The following is a 17,718-nucleotide window of genomic DNA, read 5'->3' as shown; positions in this document are numbered from 1 at the left end:
TCACCCTCACCCTCACTCACCCTCAACCCCTCACTCACCCTCACCCTCACTCACTCTCACTCACTCCCTCACTCACCCTCACTCTCACTCACCCTCACTCTCACTCACCCTCACTCTCACTCACCCTCACTCTCACTCACCCTCACTCTCACTCACCCTCACTCTCACTCACCCTCACTCTCACTCACCCTCACTCTCACTCACCCTCACTCTCACTCACCCTCACCCTCACTCTCACTCACCCTCACTCTCACTCACCCTCACCCTCACTCTCACTCACCCTCACTCTCACTCACCCTCACCCTCACCCTCACTCTCACTCACCCTCACCCTCACTCACCCTCACTCTCACTCACCCTCACTCTCACTCACCCTCACTCTCACTCACCCTCACTCTCACTCACCCTCACTCTCACTCACCCTCACCCTCACTCTCACTCACCCTCACTCTCACTCACCCTCACCCTCACCCTCACTCTCACTCTCACTCACTCTCACTCTCACTCACCCTCACCCTCACTCTCACTCACTCTCACTCACCCTCACTCACCCTCACTCTCACTCTCACTCACTCTCACTCACCCTCACCCTCACCCTCACTCACCCTCACCCTCACTCACCCTCACTCACCCTCACTCACCCTCACTCACCCTCACTCACCCTCACTCACCCTCACTCACCCTCACTCACCCTCACTCACCCTCACCCTCACTCTCACTCACCCTCACCCTCACTCTCACTCACCCTCACCCTCACTCTCACTCACCCTCACCCTCACTCTCACTCACCCTCACTCTCACTCACCCTCACTCTCACTCACCCTCACTCACCCTCACCCTCACCCTCACTCTCACTCACCCTCACCCTCACTCTCACTCACCCTCACTCTCACTCACCCTCACTCTCACTCACCCTCACTCACCCTCACCCTCACTCTCACTCTCCCTCACCCTCACTCTCACTCACCCTCACTCTCACTCACCCTCACTCTCACTCACCCTCACTCACCCTCACTCTCACTCACCCTCACTCACCCTCACCCTCACTCACCCTCACTCACCCTCACCCTCACTTACCCTCACCCTCACTCACCCTCACCCTCACTCACCCTCACCCTCACTCACCCTCACCCTCAACCCCTCACTCACCCTCACTCACCCTCACCCTCAACCCCTCACTCACCCTCAACCCCTCACTCACCCTCACCCTCACTCACCCCCAACCCCTCACCCTCACTCACCCTCACTCACCCTCAACCCCTCACCCACCCTCACTCACCCTCACTCACCCTCAACCCTCACCCTCACTCACCCTCACCCTCACTCACCCTCACTCACCCTCACTCACCCTCACCCTCACCCTCACCCTCACTCACCCACACTCACCCTCACTCTCACTCACCCTCACTCTCACTCTCACTCACCCTCACTCACCCTCACTCTCACTCACCCTCACTCACCCTCACCCTCACTCACCCTCACTCACCCTCACTCACCCTCACTCACCCTCACCCTCACTCACCCTCACCCTCACTCACCCTCACCCTCAACCCCTCACTCACCCTCAACCCCTCACTCACCCTCACCCTCACTCACCCCCAACCCCTCACCCTCACTCACCCTCACTCACCCTCACTCACCCTCACTCACCCTCACCCTCAACCCCTCACTCACCCTCAACCCCTCACTCACCCTCACCCTCACTCACCCCCAACCCCTCACCCTCACTCACCCTCACTCACCCTCAACCCCTCACCCTCACTCACCCTCACTCACCCTCAATCCCTCACCCTCACTCCCCCTCAACCCCTCACTCCCCCTCAACCCCTCACCCCCCCTCAACCCCTCACCCCCCCTCAACCCCTCACCCACCCTCGACCCCTCACCCTCGACCCTCACCCTCGACCCCTGCCCCTCAACCCCTCACCCTCACTTACCCTCACTCACCCTCACTCACCCTCACTCACCCTCACTCACCCTCACTCACCCTCAACCCCTCACCACACATATTGTGTTACAATAGGTGTCACATTTGCGAAACCTAAAACTATTGGCATTGTAAATAACAAAGCTATTAATTCGCTATTTTCAAAACAAGCACATAAATAAAAAATGTCCTTTACAATACCAATAGCTCAAACTTTCCTAATGCGAGACCTATTGCATTGCTGTGCTTCTCTCCCCTGCTGCACTCTCCTGCTCTCTAGAGATGTGGCCTAATGACCAGAGCTGCCATCTAAGTCACGTAAATACAAAACATGTTGCATTCCAAATGCTATAGGTGTCACATTCGCGAAAGTTATAACTATTGGCATTGTAAGTGACAAAGCCATCAATTTAGCAATTTTAAAAACCAACAAATAAATAAAATGTCATTTACAAGACCAATAACTCCAACTTTTCTAATGCGAGACCTATTGCATTTCCAATGCTTGTTTTTATAATACTTAACACATAGAAGAGGAAATTGCTATTGAAATACCGGTTATTATTAATTTCTTCGTAAGCAATGCCTCTCTCTCTCTAAACATAGCATAGTCTTGGATTTATATCCAGGATATTCCATTGGAGGTACACAGGAAAAGGGATTTTGAGAATGTGGGTCTTAAAAGACTTGAATACATATTCATTTTATTTAACACCAGAACTAGATAGAACGGCATATTTCCTCTATACAGTTATTTTCCCATATTTTGATACGATGTCCACTCTTAGTAACCCTTTAGATGAAAACATATTGATAACATTTTGGTCAAAAACTCATTCTAAGTTGCATCAATGCTTTGCAACCCATACCAAAACCATACTCCAAACCGTAGGGTGTTTCTTTTCCCCAAATTTATTAAGGAAAAGAAAGTTCAAAGGGATAGTTTAACCCCTTCCATGCTGGTGACGAACCCCAGCCGTCATGCACTACAGTGCTCGTGTGCTGATGACGGCTGGGGTTCGTCATGGCCCGCCCGTGTTCTGCCGGCGGCCGCACACGGGGAAAATCGCGGCCGCACGGAAGGGGTTAAGAAAAAATAAAACAAGGAATTCAGAGACAAAAGAGAGTCTATTCATGTTTTATTGGTGGCCAGTATAAGACGTGAAGTAAGGTTGATTGAATTTTTGTTTCAATCTTTAAACTATATATTTATTACTACTTTCTAATCTCCCTGACTTTTCATCTTCATCTATTTTCATTTATTATGTAACAAGTTTACAATTTCCTAATTTTATCTCTTTAATGTTCCGTCCTTTTTTACCTTATGTGAACTTTATTCGTTAAAAACCTCAATCTCCGTGTAGTCGTAGCAGAGTGTGAGGCACCTTTGAATCTATATTTCATGGTATGTGAAATCTGAAAGGACAAGATCACAATTGTAGGTCTTTCTTCTATTCAAGTTTTATTTTATGAAACCTAAGTTCTTAAATTGTATAGTCGCAATCTTTTATTTATATAATATCGCGTTACCTTTTTTTTAAGATTTCACTGCTCCCATCTCACTCTATGCGATTAAAAAATGGAACGTCTTTTTCTTATTTTAAAAGACCTGTGTTCTCTGTTGGGAACTATGATTACATATTAGGTTCCAGATTGGTGTAACACTTCAAAATCAGATTTCAAAGAGGTTTGTCAGCTTGAATTGCTGCTAGATTTCCTACCGCCTCGAGGTCTGCTTTTAGTATAAAGCGGAACAGTTAGTGAAGCTGGTACACACTGGGTAAGGATGATAGATGGATCGCTCAAAGCGTTGCAAACCAAAAAGATATTCCTGTTGTAACCCTATAAAGAGAAAAACTCTGAGTCTTCTTGTTTATTTTGGACGATTATCGTTAACGTTATTCTCATTCTGTTCCGATGCGTCTTTCTACCTTAACAAAAACACTTTTTCGCGGGAGATAATCCGCAGTATCGTCTATTTCCGGGGTCTCTCGCGTTTGTAAACAACCCGTCTTGTCGAGTCTTGCGTAACGTTGCATTGACGTCCAGAAGGACGTAGTGTTCTTCTTAAAGGGATCTATGAGAATATAACGGCAGGAAATTACTATTCTGGTATCCCACTATTCTCGAAAGCAACTACTTAAAAAGCGAGGGCCAGGGGCAGAGTAACGCTTACCTATTACGCGATATTATACAATTCAAACTATAAGTAGCTTTCCAATAACAATCACCCAATATAAAAAGAAATGAGACCCTGAACAATTAGAATAGGATTGCATAGGAACAGAGGTAGCCTTCTGATAACAATCGGCTTATATAAGAGTATAACTTTAAATAGGGGCTGGGCCTAAAATGCCAGTCATCAGAAACTCGGAGTATAAATACCAATAGGAAGGCGGTTTACAAATCCCTTCCGTGGAACGTATGACCGGTACCTGGTGATAACACAAGACAGAACATTTTGAAGGTGCGCGTTACTCTGCCCCTGGTACTCGCTTTTTAAGTAGTTGCTTTCGAGAATAGTGGGATACCAGAATAGAAATTTCCTGCCGTTATATTCTCATAGATCCCTTTAAGAAGAACACTACGTCCTTTTGGACGTCAATGCAACGTTACGCAAGACTCGACAAGACTGGTTGTTTACAAACGCGAGAGACCCCGGAAATAGACGATAATGCGGATTATCTCCCGCGAAAAAAGTGTTTTTTTTAAAGTTAGGAAGACGCATCGGAACAGAATGAGAATAACGTTAACGATAATCGTCAAAAATAAACAGGAAAACTCATTCGTTTTTCTCTTTATAGGGTTACAACAGGAATATCTTTTTGGTTTGCAACGCTTTGAGCGATCCATCTATCATCCTTACCAAGTGTGTACCGGCTTCACTAACTGTTCCGCTTTATACTAAAAGCAGACCTCGAGGCGGTAAGAAATCTAGCAGCAATTCAAGCTGACAAACCTCTTTGAAATCTGATTTTGAAGTGTTACACCAATCTGGAACCTAATATGTAATCATATTTCCCAACAGAGAACACAGGTCTTTTAAAATAAGAAAAAGACGTTCCATTTTTAAATCGCATAGAGTGAGATGGGAGCAGTGAAATCTTATAAAAAGAAAGGTAACGTGATATTATATAAATAAAAGATTGCGACTATACAATTTAAGAACTTAGGTTTCATAAAATAAAACTTGAATAGAAGAAAGACCTACAATTGTGATCTTGTCCTTTCAGATTTCACATACCATGAAATATAGATTCAAAGGTGCCTCACTCTCTGCTACGACTACACGGAGATTTCGAGGTTTTTAACGAATAAAGTTCACATAAGGTAAAAAAGGACGGAACATTAAAGAGATAAAATTAGGAAATTGTAAACTTGTTACATAATAAATGAAAATAGATGAAGATGAAAAGTCAGGGAGATTAGAAAGTAGTAATAAATATATAGTTTAAAGATTGAAACAAAAATTCAATCAACCTTACTTCACGTCTTATACTGGCCACCGATAAAACATGAATAGACTCTCTTTAGTCTCTGAATTCCTTGTTTTATTTTTTCTTAAACTATCCCTTTGAACTTTCTTTTCCTTAATAAATTTGGGGAAAAGAAACGCCCTACGGTTTGGAGTATGGTTTTTGTATGGGTTGCAAAGCATTGATGCAACTTAGAATGAGTTTTTGACCAAAATGTTATCAATATGTTTTCATCTAAAGGGTTACTAAGAGTGGACATCGTATCAAAATATGGGAAAATAACTGTATAGAGGAAAGATGCCGTTCTATCTAGTTCTGGTGTTAAATAAAATGAATATGTATTCAAGTCTTTTAAGACCCACATTCTCAAAATCCCTTTTCCTGTGTACCTCCAATGGAATATCCTTGATATAAATCCAAGACTATGCTATGTTTAGAGAGAGAGGCATTGCTTACAAAGAAATTAATAATAACCGGTATTTCAATAGCAATTTCCTCTTTTATGTGTTAAGTATTATAAAAAAAAATGTGATCATGCACTATAACACTTCTTTTTTATAGAAATAAACAAAAACTGAAAATGTTTTGTTCTTTCTAAAGTATTGGGCTGCAAAATAATTTGTCCTGAGGAAGACACCACGCCGTGTCGAAACGCGTTGGCAGACTACAGCCGCAGCATTAATACACAAGACAATAATATTGTCTATTGAACGCTTTTTTAATCAAATATGTTTTATGCTTAAAAATATACGTTTTATACCAATTTATTATGTAGATAATACACAAATGTGAAATCACTTTCTCTTTTTAAATTAAAAAATCCTTTTGATATCAATTTTTATTGTTATAGTTTATGCTTATCATTCTTTGATTTCAGTACATAGCTAGTAAGATTTTGTGTTTAAGATAGCCTGGGATGATACCTTCACATTGTACTTTTCCCTGACCCAGGATCCTTATCCTTACCAGGGGGCCCTTGATACACTACAAGAAAACCTAATTTTGATAAAACAGCAGTGCATGTTTAAGTATGATGGATCATAGCTTTTTTTCACTTGGGCAAATGAGGAGCGTTTGTATTGCACCACCAAAGTATAATCCGGAGGGAAAAAGCATAATGTTAGCCGACCTTATAACTCCCTTCTTTGAGCCTCTTGCAGCATAGTGTCTTGATCCCAGAAGTTAGGGAGTTTGGCTACTATGAGTCTGTGCTGAGAACCAAGTGGTGGTTGGCGAGTTGAAACTCTGAGCTCGTTCCACACCGAAGTAAAGAATAATAAATCGGAGGCAACAACATTCTTCAGCGATGTCTCAATGAAACCATTAACATTATTTACCTCAGCGTCCTCAGGCATCCGTGCAGTCCGGACACTATTGGGTTGGGAGCAACCCTCTGTATCCTTGAGCCTGCTCTCAACACTGCACCATTCCTCCTCCGACTGCTGTTTGTTGGGATAAGTCCATAGTACAAGGGCTCAGCTCTTGTATAGCAAGAGTATTTCATGGACCTTCTCCAACAGTGGACATTTATTCTTGCACAGTAGAGCAAAGTCAGTGGTTAAAAGATCCACTTTAGCTTCCAGTGCTGAACGAGCGTCGGTTATTGCTGACAAAATCATGTCCGGTTTTTCAGTTGGAATCCGTGAGTTGGTGATAAGGCATGGAAAGGAAGAATGGCCCGTGTCCATGGCCTGTAAGAGATGTTTTACCTGTGTGTTTTTAGATGGGGATGCTTTTCGGATGTCCCATAATTTACCCCTTCAAGGCAACCGAAAGCGTGTTGCAGTAAGACATGGCTCAACAATGTCTAAATCGACAAAACAGACTCCCCCTCCGCTTAGTAGAAAATACCAAGATCACACTGTGCCACATGTAAAGTAGAGTAAATACCTCAAGCCATGGGTCATCATAATGTCTTGTGATGGAATGAAATAGCAAAGGAGCAAGGGAAAGGATCCTGGGTGGTTGTGTAAAAAGGTGACAGCATCTCAGGGGAAATGCACAGGAGCTCTGAAGGTTGTCAGGGCCGTATGTGCCTTTGTAACCCACAGGGTGTTTTTTAAGAAACCCTATTCACCAACCTAGTTGGTGACATGCTTCATCATTGGGTTCCAACCCTGGTCGCCGAAGGCTTCCAGGGTGTGCTACGACGCCTGAATACAGCGGAGCTGGTTTTTGTTGTGATTGTGACCATGCATGTGATGGTGAATGGTGATTTTAAAATTGGCCCTGGTAATCCTAGCACGACTGGTGATTTTAGTACTGGAGGTACTGGTCATATTTTTAAAACCGTGGTGGGTGCTTTTGGGATTTAAGTTGATCTCAATTATCCTCAATGTGATCAACATGTTTCAGCCAACCATCGAAGTGCTTCTAAGGGTCAATGTGGCTTTTGTCGGGATCAAGGATCATACATGAATGCACGCTACAGCATACGAAATGGAAGTTTGTACTTACAAACCTGCAATCATGGAGAGAGTCACTTACCGCGAGATCAATCCTGTAAAAATAAGATTGAGAAAAAACATGCATATTATCAAGCAGGTAGAGATTTCATGGGGCCCTGTGCAGCCCACCACCTCTAATACATGCAACAATTTGTCATTGTGCCAGAGAGCATCTTTAAAGTAGACCACACTCCCACTTATCGGTAGTGGGGTCAGTTGTTTTTGCATTTTCTCAATGTGAAGTGTGGTCCCAAATTCTTTGAAAACAATGTTGTGAGAAAGTGGCTCTATACTGGACCAGAATAAAGTACAGTGTGTATAGGGTCCACAAACCCCAGAGGTATAACAGAGGTTAAAGTCAGGACTGACCTTACTCTCAAAAGTGGTAGCTTGGTCGAGCAGTAAGGCAGTACCAGAGGACAGTGAAAAGCATTTGTTGTACACCCTCAGTCAGCAAAAGGTTTCACACAATCAAGGACAGAACTCAAGGCCAATTGTTTTTATATCAACAGATATAGTTGTTTTATTTTTAGAACCAACAGGTATAAAAGTACACTTTTCTCGATTTGAGTACTCTCATGTAATTACTTTGCAAAGAGGCAATTACCTTTGTGAACACAATAGATACAGGGGTTGCAGTAGGCACCACAATTCTAGACACACTAGCATTGAGCTCAATGGGTTTTCATCGTATATGTACAGTTGATTACTTTGTAGATTACTTTGGTAGTTCCAGGACTGGATCCTAGGTTCAGTCCTGGGGTCAGTAAGCTGAAACCAATTTGGTAAAATAGTTTTTGTTATGGTAGTGATTTTTCAGGAATATAAAGCGGTTTTAAAAACTTTTCAATGAAAAACTGGCAATGCTATCCAATGGGAGAAAATTCAGGTTGCAGGTAAAGTTTGATTTTGTTACTTTTGTAATCCAGTACTGGGCTCCTGGGTCCAGCACTGGGGTCTCACCTTAAAACAGGTGAGTAATTGCATTTCAGTATTTCGTATGATTTTTACAGAATATTTCACGTTTTCAAAAGTAGACACTTCGAAGAAATTTCTTAGAAAAGCAGACAATGGATTCCTATGGAGAAAACACAGATTACTAAACCTGGTAAGGATTACTTTTGCGGTTCAGTACTGGGCTACAAGGTACAGTACTGGTTTCTCCCCTGATCACAGGTAAGTACTTAGGAATTCGGGTGATTTTATATGAATATTTTTAATTTACAAAACTTCACACTTAAAAGATTTTTCGAGTCAAACCAGTCAATGTTATCCAATGGCAGGTACGTGAGTTATCGGTTTCCAGGTGAGTACTTGGCTGGTGAAGTTAGGGTTCTGTGCATAGACTCGGGGGTCCCCCAGGGTCAGGTAAGTACAGTTGGTTCACCCCCAGCGGCCCAGGGGCGGCCGGGTGCAGAGGTAGTTAGGCCCAATGTTATCCAATGAGGGAAAGGGGGCCTCCGGGTGGTGGCTGCTGGCTAGCAGGCCACGCGGCTGGGAGCTGGGATCCTGGTCACTTGCTCAGGGCAAATGGGGAAGTAGGATAGGGTACAGGTTGCACTGCCAGGGGCACTCGGGCGGCTGGGTGCAGGGTGCTTTAGAGCCGTCAGGCGCACAATGTTATTAAATGAGGAACTTGAAAAGGGAACAAAGGCTGCAGGCTCGGGACGAAGGAACTTCTGGAGTGACCAACACTTCAAGTTGGGATCTTGGAGGATAGGTAGGCACTCGGGAGTTGGGCACAGGGGGCCGTGGGGCGCCGGGTGAGGGGTTGTCTTTTGAGGTCGGGAAATCTTACCCCCTGCTGGTCGCCATCAGAGGGGTCCTCTGTCCTGAGGCTGCAGGAGTCGTCGGGGTCATCGAGGAGGGTCTTTGGGCACTGGTCTTCGGGTCCCAGTCGCCGGGGGGACGTCCTCATGGTCCTGGATCACTAAGGCATGGGCCGGGCTCGGTGGGTGCAGAGTGGGTTGGTCTGGAGCTTCCTGGCTGGCACCAGGGGTGGTGTTGCAGCAGAGCCTCTGCTGATGGGAGTCCCAGGCTTTAAGAGGGTGAAGGCAGGCAGGTCCTCTGGGTGTTCCAAGGTTGCTGTCCTCAGGAGTCGCCGGGATTAGGCAGGAGCAGGTTCTAGGATCGACAGGCCGGTAGGGCTGGGGCCAAGTCAGTTGTTGTCGTCCTGTTAGCAGCTGCACGCGGGTCTTTTTTTTCTTGATCTTCTTTCTTTTCTTGATCTTCTTTCTTCTTTTCTTATCGGGATCTGTGAAAGGAAGGTTCATGGAGCCCCTAAATACTGAATTTAGGGGTGTTACAGGTAACGCAAGAACAGGGACCAATAGGTCCCGGTCCTGGGGTGGGTACACCCCCTAGCCTACTCCTCTCCTGTAGGAAGGAGGGGAGGGGCCTAGCTGTGATTGGGCAGGGCTCCCAATCTTCAAGATGGCCGGAGCCCGTGGTCGTGCTTCACCTAGTCTCCCCCACCTGGGGGTTGGGGTTGGCACAGGCTGGCACCCCCCCTTCCTGATGTAGTTTTTCCCGCCAGAGTGAGGGTCAGGACTGGTGGGGGCAAGCTGCTGGGTACAGCAAATTGTCTGGAGAAGCTCACAGAGGCGGTATGCCTTTGAAGGTTCCCCCTGCCCATCCTGGGGGAGGAGACCTAGCACCTCGCCCAGGATGTGCATGGTTGCAGGCCCAGGAGAGCGGGGGGCTCTCCACCCCGCGGTCCAGCAACATGTCTGCTGTGTGGCAGCCTCTGCAGCCACTCAGCCCAGACGTGGATTTTTAGGTTAGGTTTTCAGGGGGCATCTCTAAGATGCCCTCTGGTGCATTTTACATTAAATCCCATACTGGCATCAGTGCGGGTTTAATGTGCTGAGAAGTTTGATACCAAACTTGTCAGTCTTCAGTGTAGCCATTATGGTGCTGTGGAGTTCGTAATGACAACCTCCCAGCACCATGTACTCTTAATGGCATCACTGCACTTACAGTGCCCTGGAATGGCCCTGGGTACTGCAGGGGCACAGGGCTCATGCACCTGTGCCCTCACCTCTGGCAGCCCTCCGGGGTCTTCTCGGGTCACCAGGCCCTGGGTATTAGGGTACCATTTACTAGGGGCTGACAGGTGGCCAGAGATGTCAATTGGGTTTTAGTTGTAACACAGTTTTAGGGAAGGAACACCGGCCCTGGGTACCTGGTTGGCAGGAGCCCAGGGCACACTCAGTCAAAGCACATCAGGTACTAACAATAGTAAAGTCCTTTACCAATTGTAGAACAATCAGGCACCACTTTGTTTCAATGAAGGAGCACTGGCACTGTGGTCTGGTTAGCAGGCCTCAGTGCACTGTCGAAAATCAGCATTTAGTAGCTAAAAAAACAAGCATTGGCATAGCCAATAGGTCTAGCTTTTGGGACCTTATGAGTTTATTTTGAAGTTCATGGCTGTTGTAGAGTATTGTGGCTGATGTGTTTTATGTAGAAAAGTTCTAATAACATTTGCTATATGTGGTACTTAGTGGTATTATGTGGAGTGTATTGCTGTATCATTGAGTATAGTGTAATTGTGGTGTGTACTTATGTGGTACTGAGTGTTATGTGTAGTTTATGTATATTGCATTGAGTGTAGATAACATTTGTGGTGTTATTACGTGGCACTGAGTGATATGTGGATTGTATTAATGTTGTATTGAGTTGAGTGTTTTTATATGGTATGTAATTGTGGCAGTGAGTGGTTTTTTGGAACAGAGACGGTGCACTGAAGATAAGTCCAGAGAGCTTTACGTTCAGAAAAAAGTCCTTTTTATTTTTTCCAAATTCTTAAAAGGCCTGTGGCAGTGAGTGGTATTTGGAGTGCATGTTGCATTGAGTGCAGTATAATTATGGAGCATATAATTATGTGGCACTGAGTTGTATTATGCGGAGTGATATTGTGTTGTATTGAGGAGAGTGTAATTATGTGGAGTGTAATTGTGTGGCACTGATTTGTTTTATGTGTAGTGTATTTGTTTGAGTAGATTGTAATTATGTTGCATGTAATTATGTTGGTAAGTTGTATTATGTGGAGTGTATTTTGGCATTTAGTTGAGTGTAATTATGTGGTTTAATTATGTGGTTTTTAGTGTTGTGCAGTGTATTTGTATTGAGTAGTGTGTAATTATGTTGCTTGTTAATATGTGGCACTGAGTGATATTATGTGGATTGTATTGATGCTGTATTGAGTAGAGTGTTAATATGTGATACGTAATTATGTGGCACTGAGTGATATTATGTGGGGTGTGTTGGATTTAGTATAATATAATGATGTGGTATTTAATGGTATTTTGTGTTGCATAGAGGATATTGTAATTATGTGGATTGTAATTATGGGGCACAGATAGGTATTATGTGGAGAGTATTTATGTTGCATTGAGTAGAGTGTAAGTATGTGCAATGTAATTATGTGGCAGTTAGTGGTATGTGGAGTGTATGTTGAATTTAGTACTGTTAAATTATGTGGTGTGATTATGTGGTTTTGAGTGGTGTTATGTGGAGTGTATTTATATTGTATTGCGTAAAGTTGCTATGTGGTGTGTTAATATGTGGCACTAATATTATGTGGTTTGTATTTGTTGTATTGAGAGTGTAATTATGTGGTATTATTTGGGGTGTATGTTGCATTTAGTAGTGTCCTGACAAGCCTTTCACCTTGTTATGTACAACACAATGTCGCCTGTTAGCTTTACACTGGCGTGTGCTCCCTATGTATGTGTGCACACGGACTCGCAATCACGGACTCCACATAGGCAACGGAACTCGAATATTTACACATTCTTTTATAAAGACAGCATGGATTTAACAATGAAACTCGCAGTACCCAGCACATAACGGTGGGGCAGTGGTTAAATATATAGCATGTTTACTCTCACACATCGAGTCACATCTGCAGGAGGAGCCTGCGCCGCCCCGCACTGCTCTTTCGTGCCTGCTTCTAAAGCCTCTACCCTTGTGTCGCTAAGGTACATAAAGGACCCAACGTAATTTCTGACCCTTTTGCCTGGCCTCTCAGCGCCCCTTCCAGCCCACGTCTCCTCAAGAACCCATAGCCCGATCTACATTTTTTATTAGGGCCATAAAACGCCTGCTTATTTGGAAGGCAAGGGCGATCTGTTTATGGCAGTTCCCAATCTCCACTTCAAACGGAGATGGTGACAGAGGGGGAAACTGTACAAACTCAGGGACAGGACACATTGAGCAACCATGCTACGCGCTGGCACACGGAGGTGGAGCAGGGCGTCGGAAAACAAGCACAGGAATGGGAGGACTGCAGGTGTGATCTGGGAATGGCTGTATCAGTTATAATAGCACTTTTGAGGCACCTGCCCCTCGAAGTCAAATATCAGTTTGTATTGGGGATGTGGGGTCCTGCTTCTACGGCTCTCTGAAAAGGGGTGGGGGCGTCCTGGCCCTTGCATTGTGCTCAACAGGTTCCCAGTGACCTCCACACAAAGGCGATGTACATACCTTCTTTTCAGAAAATCCCCCTCCTTCATGCGACATCAGCTAACCCGCGTGCCAAGAAAGACCGCCACCTCCGAGCCACAACTGCGTCTAAGGAATAAGGACCAGGGTTCAGGCCGGGGCAGCTCCCTCCCCGCCTTTTTCCGCTTCCCACCCTCTTTTGGTCCCTTCCCTCGCTGGTCTGTGGGATGTCTCCCAGCAGACCTCGCTGCAGCAGAAAACTATTGTCTTTAAACCTTGAACAGAACTGCTTTCTGTTCCCTGCCATAGGCCCAAATGAAAATTTTTGGTGGCTAAGCCCCCCACACAAGTTTTGGTGTGGTATTAATCTCTCAGCCTTTGTTAAACAGCTAGGCGTGTCGTTTCTTCCCTGCAGGATTTTCATATTTGTGAGAGGCGCTGACCTGCGTTTCACCCCAGCCAGGGCTCTACCACGCCACTTGACGAGCATGCCTCAGTCACACTGAATGCGGCCGACCATTAACTTGGGAGAAAAGTTGGCCTGGCAAAGAATTGCTTTCACTGCCTGAACCCCTACCCCACCCCACCCCTCCCCACATACACCCATGCTCATCTCACACTTTAACACAACTCGCCCTTAAATTCACTATACACATTTTTTCAGGAAACTACTTTTAAAATAAAAAATTTGATTTTTAGCGTAAACCAAAATCGAAGCTGTGGGTGACAATATTTTAATAAGTACGAGATTGAACACAGATTCCAACTTACATCTCTGAACACAAACATTTACAATTAAAGGTCCGTCCCATTTCCCAGGTGTACAGAATAGGAAATACTATAATGCACGCGCTGCCTGGAAACTAGTCTGTTACTCTGAAAATAGCAATTGAAGACGAGAGCATGTGTACAAACACTCTCCGAAAACAAGATACTCGCTAAGAATCATGTTAGCAGCTTTGAAAGAAATAGAGTGCCAGAGGCCATGATTACATTTGCAGTAAAGTGTGGCATTCGGTAAACTAAAGTTTATTTGAAGTGGGGTAAGTGTACCTGCAGAAACTAACGAGCAAAAAAAAAAAACAGACCCACAAAGCGTTTCCCTTGCGGGAGCGAACAGGGACACCATCTGTTTGCAAGTTAATTACAAACAAGGGAATCGCCTAACGTGCATGCATTGCCATTGAAAGCAATGCAAAGCATGCACGTTTTTGGGCAGAAAAGCGAATAGATTCCAAGAGGTCCCCTCCTAAGCAACGCATGCCTGCTGCATAGGCTAGACCTAAAAAGGGGCAAAAAAGTGGGGGGGGGGGGCTACTGCAACAAAAGGCTCAGTTTCCTACAATTGTCTATCACTTGGATGCAACAGAGGACTGATGAGTCCTTTCTTGAAAGTATACAGGCCGATCGGGCAGAGAACGATATCTATTATAAAAACTTCAGGTTAGACAATCTAAAAATAAAAACCGGTATCGGTTCAGAAAATTGCTGCTAATAATGTAATATCTAATAGTATGTCGAACTTGAAAAATGTCTAGCTTTAACAGGCGATATGGACAAGAATGACAGATTAGCTGGGTAGCGACGGAGGAGAGAACATGATTAAAGATATTCAGTGGAAGCTAAAGAATTTGGAACGTGAACACCACTAGTCAAAAATAGCTTTACGCTTCTGGGGATGAATTAAAGGCCCCAAAGTCAACGATCTCTTCCAGCAGCTACGCAGAATGATACTTTACCTTCAGGAAACGAGAGTATGGGTGTTCTGCAACAACCAGCCAGGTTTAAGATTTTAAGGATTGAACATGTTTCATTCTGCATTTCTGAAACAAGCAAGCTACTGGAAAGATAGGAGGATAGTGCAGGCAAGATTGCGAACTGTAGCAACAAGACTGGTAATGTTGATTAAGCTGTGATTAAGGGAGAGTCTATATCATTATGAAGTGTGCGTTGAAACAGGTTTACTGATTTCTTGTGATAGTTAATTGGATGATTTGTTCATCCAATCTGTTTTACAGTAGCTTGTTGTATGGCAACAGGAACTATGCAAGATTCGATTGAATGGAATAGGCAGACTCTGGTGATGGGAGATTTATTTACATGTTCAATAATGAGTGTGCAGTGCTGAAATGATGGCCCACTGGACCAAATTTTGGTCACTGAACCGGTTCAAGTCAGTACAGGCATCCTATATAGGAAGCACAGACCCTCATCCACCAAGTGGGCACACTTCTGCCTTGGGTCATGATCCTTGTTGGGCGATCACTCGTGTGGGTCTGTGCCACAGATCTTTCCCTTTGCCTACTAGTCTGTATTAACCGATAAATGCTCACTAGTTTTCTGGGGGAAATTCAGAAAAACTAGATGGATCTAACAGGTTTAGAAATCAAACTAAAGGCTCCCAAAACACCATTATTCAAAGGGTGTCTTTGTTAAAAAATAGCATAATAATAAATAATGGTGGAAGATAATGGGATAATATTGTTGCCATTCATCAGGACCAAAACATAAATGTGCTACATTTTGTCATATGCCTTTATAGGAATTTACCTCCTAATTAAGAAAGAAGGTCTCACACACTATTTTGCATTCTAATTTTTGTCATGATAGGGGCTCTCTAATCACAAACTTCAAGTGTTCCCACACAAGTAGATTAGACATTCCTTTTTTGGTCCTGATAAATTGCCATTGACCGTATTAGGGCTTAGACGTTATGAAACATGTTAACCATTTCTGGGACCATTATTATCCTCTGTAAATCATGTAAATGTTCTTTTTGTGCAGACTAACATCCATAATCATGCTTCATTTAGTTGCTTTGAGATTTTCAACATTGAGGCCCAATTCACAGATAGCGATCGAAAGGCTCTAAAAATACCTTTTCACAAACTGGCAAATCGTGTATGGAATTATTTTTGTTTAGCTTGGGGGTCAACACTGCTAATGCATTTTATCCAACTGTACTACTACTTACTTTAAGAGAGAATTTTATATTTTAGAAAGTAGATATTATTCTTGGGCGCTCTAATTTGCTTCCTTTTTTCAGCTACTTCACAACTTACTGGGTTTGCTACTTTAATTGCTTGTCTTAGCCCACTGCTATTAAAAGGCTTTACAGTCTAGGTTTTGAGACCTGGAGTGTCAGTATATATATGTCCCCCACAAGTTTATATAGGTTCTCATTGGGCTTCCAGGATACATTTTTGCCAGTAACCTTGATGCCTTCTTCCTCTGTTTAAGTCTTCATTGTTTCTTAATTAGAAATTCTTCGAGGGCCTGGTTGGCGGGAGCAGGTGGAACGGCGGCGAAGGTTTGAATTTGAGTTTCGAGAAAGGGACGATGAACGAGGACACAGGAGGGTCCGACCAGGCAGCGGCAGCTTAGATGAAGACAAGGACAGCCTCCCTGAATGGTGTTTTGAAGATACAGAAGAAGAAACTGGGACATTTGATTCTTCAGGGGCCTTCCTTCCATCTAAGGTGTGTTTTTCTTTCTTACAGTGAGCATGCTCATAATCTGCAGCATTCACGTTATTTTCTAGCACGGTCATTGACTGCACAGGCTTTACCTTTCCCACATGTTTTGTTTTACTTCACAATTTTGCCTCACTTTTTATATTTTTCCAGATATCTCGTTGCATTCACATATTTGACTTCCTTCATGCACTCACTTTACTTGACCTTTTTATGATTCACCTTTCACTGATGGTGTGTGCCTTTTGCTAATCTATTTTGTCACCACTCATGCAATTTTCTGTAACCCAGACAGTCAGACCTTTAAGCAGGTTTCATATCACAAATCCTTCAGTCACAATTTCTGCGCTGCAAATCTCTATCCATTATATGCTGACCTCGATTTCTAGTTATTTTCTTTAACAAGCCAATAAATAGGTGCACTTCCTCTTTTCTAGTAAGTCTGTCAATGTACCTCCTACTGGACATCCTCTCTTTGATTGGTCATTTACCTCTTGAAGCCCTCCTGCCTTCCCAAGCCGACCGGCGGCCGTCCTCCGCACATGCCCACTGTGACGTCGGAAGGCCCCAAGCCTTCCGACGCATGGGAAAGGTTAATGTTTTGTTATTGCAGAGAGCTGCATCACACTGCTAAGTCTTTTAACTATTCCGACGTTGAAAGGCTTGATGTTCAACATGTTTTACTGCAATACTAATAGCGAACTACATGCGCAATTGCAACCCCCAGCATCCAGACCACTTGACATATGGCAACCTTTTTGATCTTACCTGCTGGCACCAACATCTGTGAGCTCACAGACTGGACAGGAGACCCCAGCTTGGAATATCATGGGATGAAGGGTAGAGACAATTGCAGGAGAGTGGATACCGGACTATGGTTGCCCCCAACTTTTTGCCTGGTGTTTTGCTGGTTTTCCGACTTAGTTGACCTGGGACCCTGCTATCCAG

General features: G+C 44.2%; 1 protein-coding gene across 1 annotated transcript in view; it reads left to right on the top strand.

The window, feature by feature from the left end:
- GIGYF2 (GRB10 interacting GYF protein 2) overlaps positions 1-17,718 on the top strand; it is a 1,722,773-nt gene that overhangs the window by 802,387 nt on the left and 902,668 nt on the right. The window contains exon 10 of the mRNA XM_086942529.1: positions 16,559-16,776. Coding sequence (XP_086798655.1) covers positions 16,559-16,776 — 218 coding nt within the window. The remainder of the gene's footprint in view (positions 1-16,558; positions 16,777-17,718) is intronic.

Source organism: Lissotriton vulgaris, chromosome 11, assembly GCF_964263255.1.
Source record: "Lissotriton vulgaris chromosome 11, aLisVul1.2, whole genome shotgun sequence".
Taxonomy (NCBI): domain Eukaryota; kingdom Metazoa; phylum Chordata; class Amphibia; order Caudata; family Salamandridae; genus Lissotriton; species Lissotriton vulgaris.
This window is presented reverse-complemented; position numbering and strand designations above follow the sequence as displayed.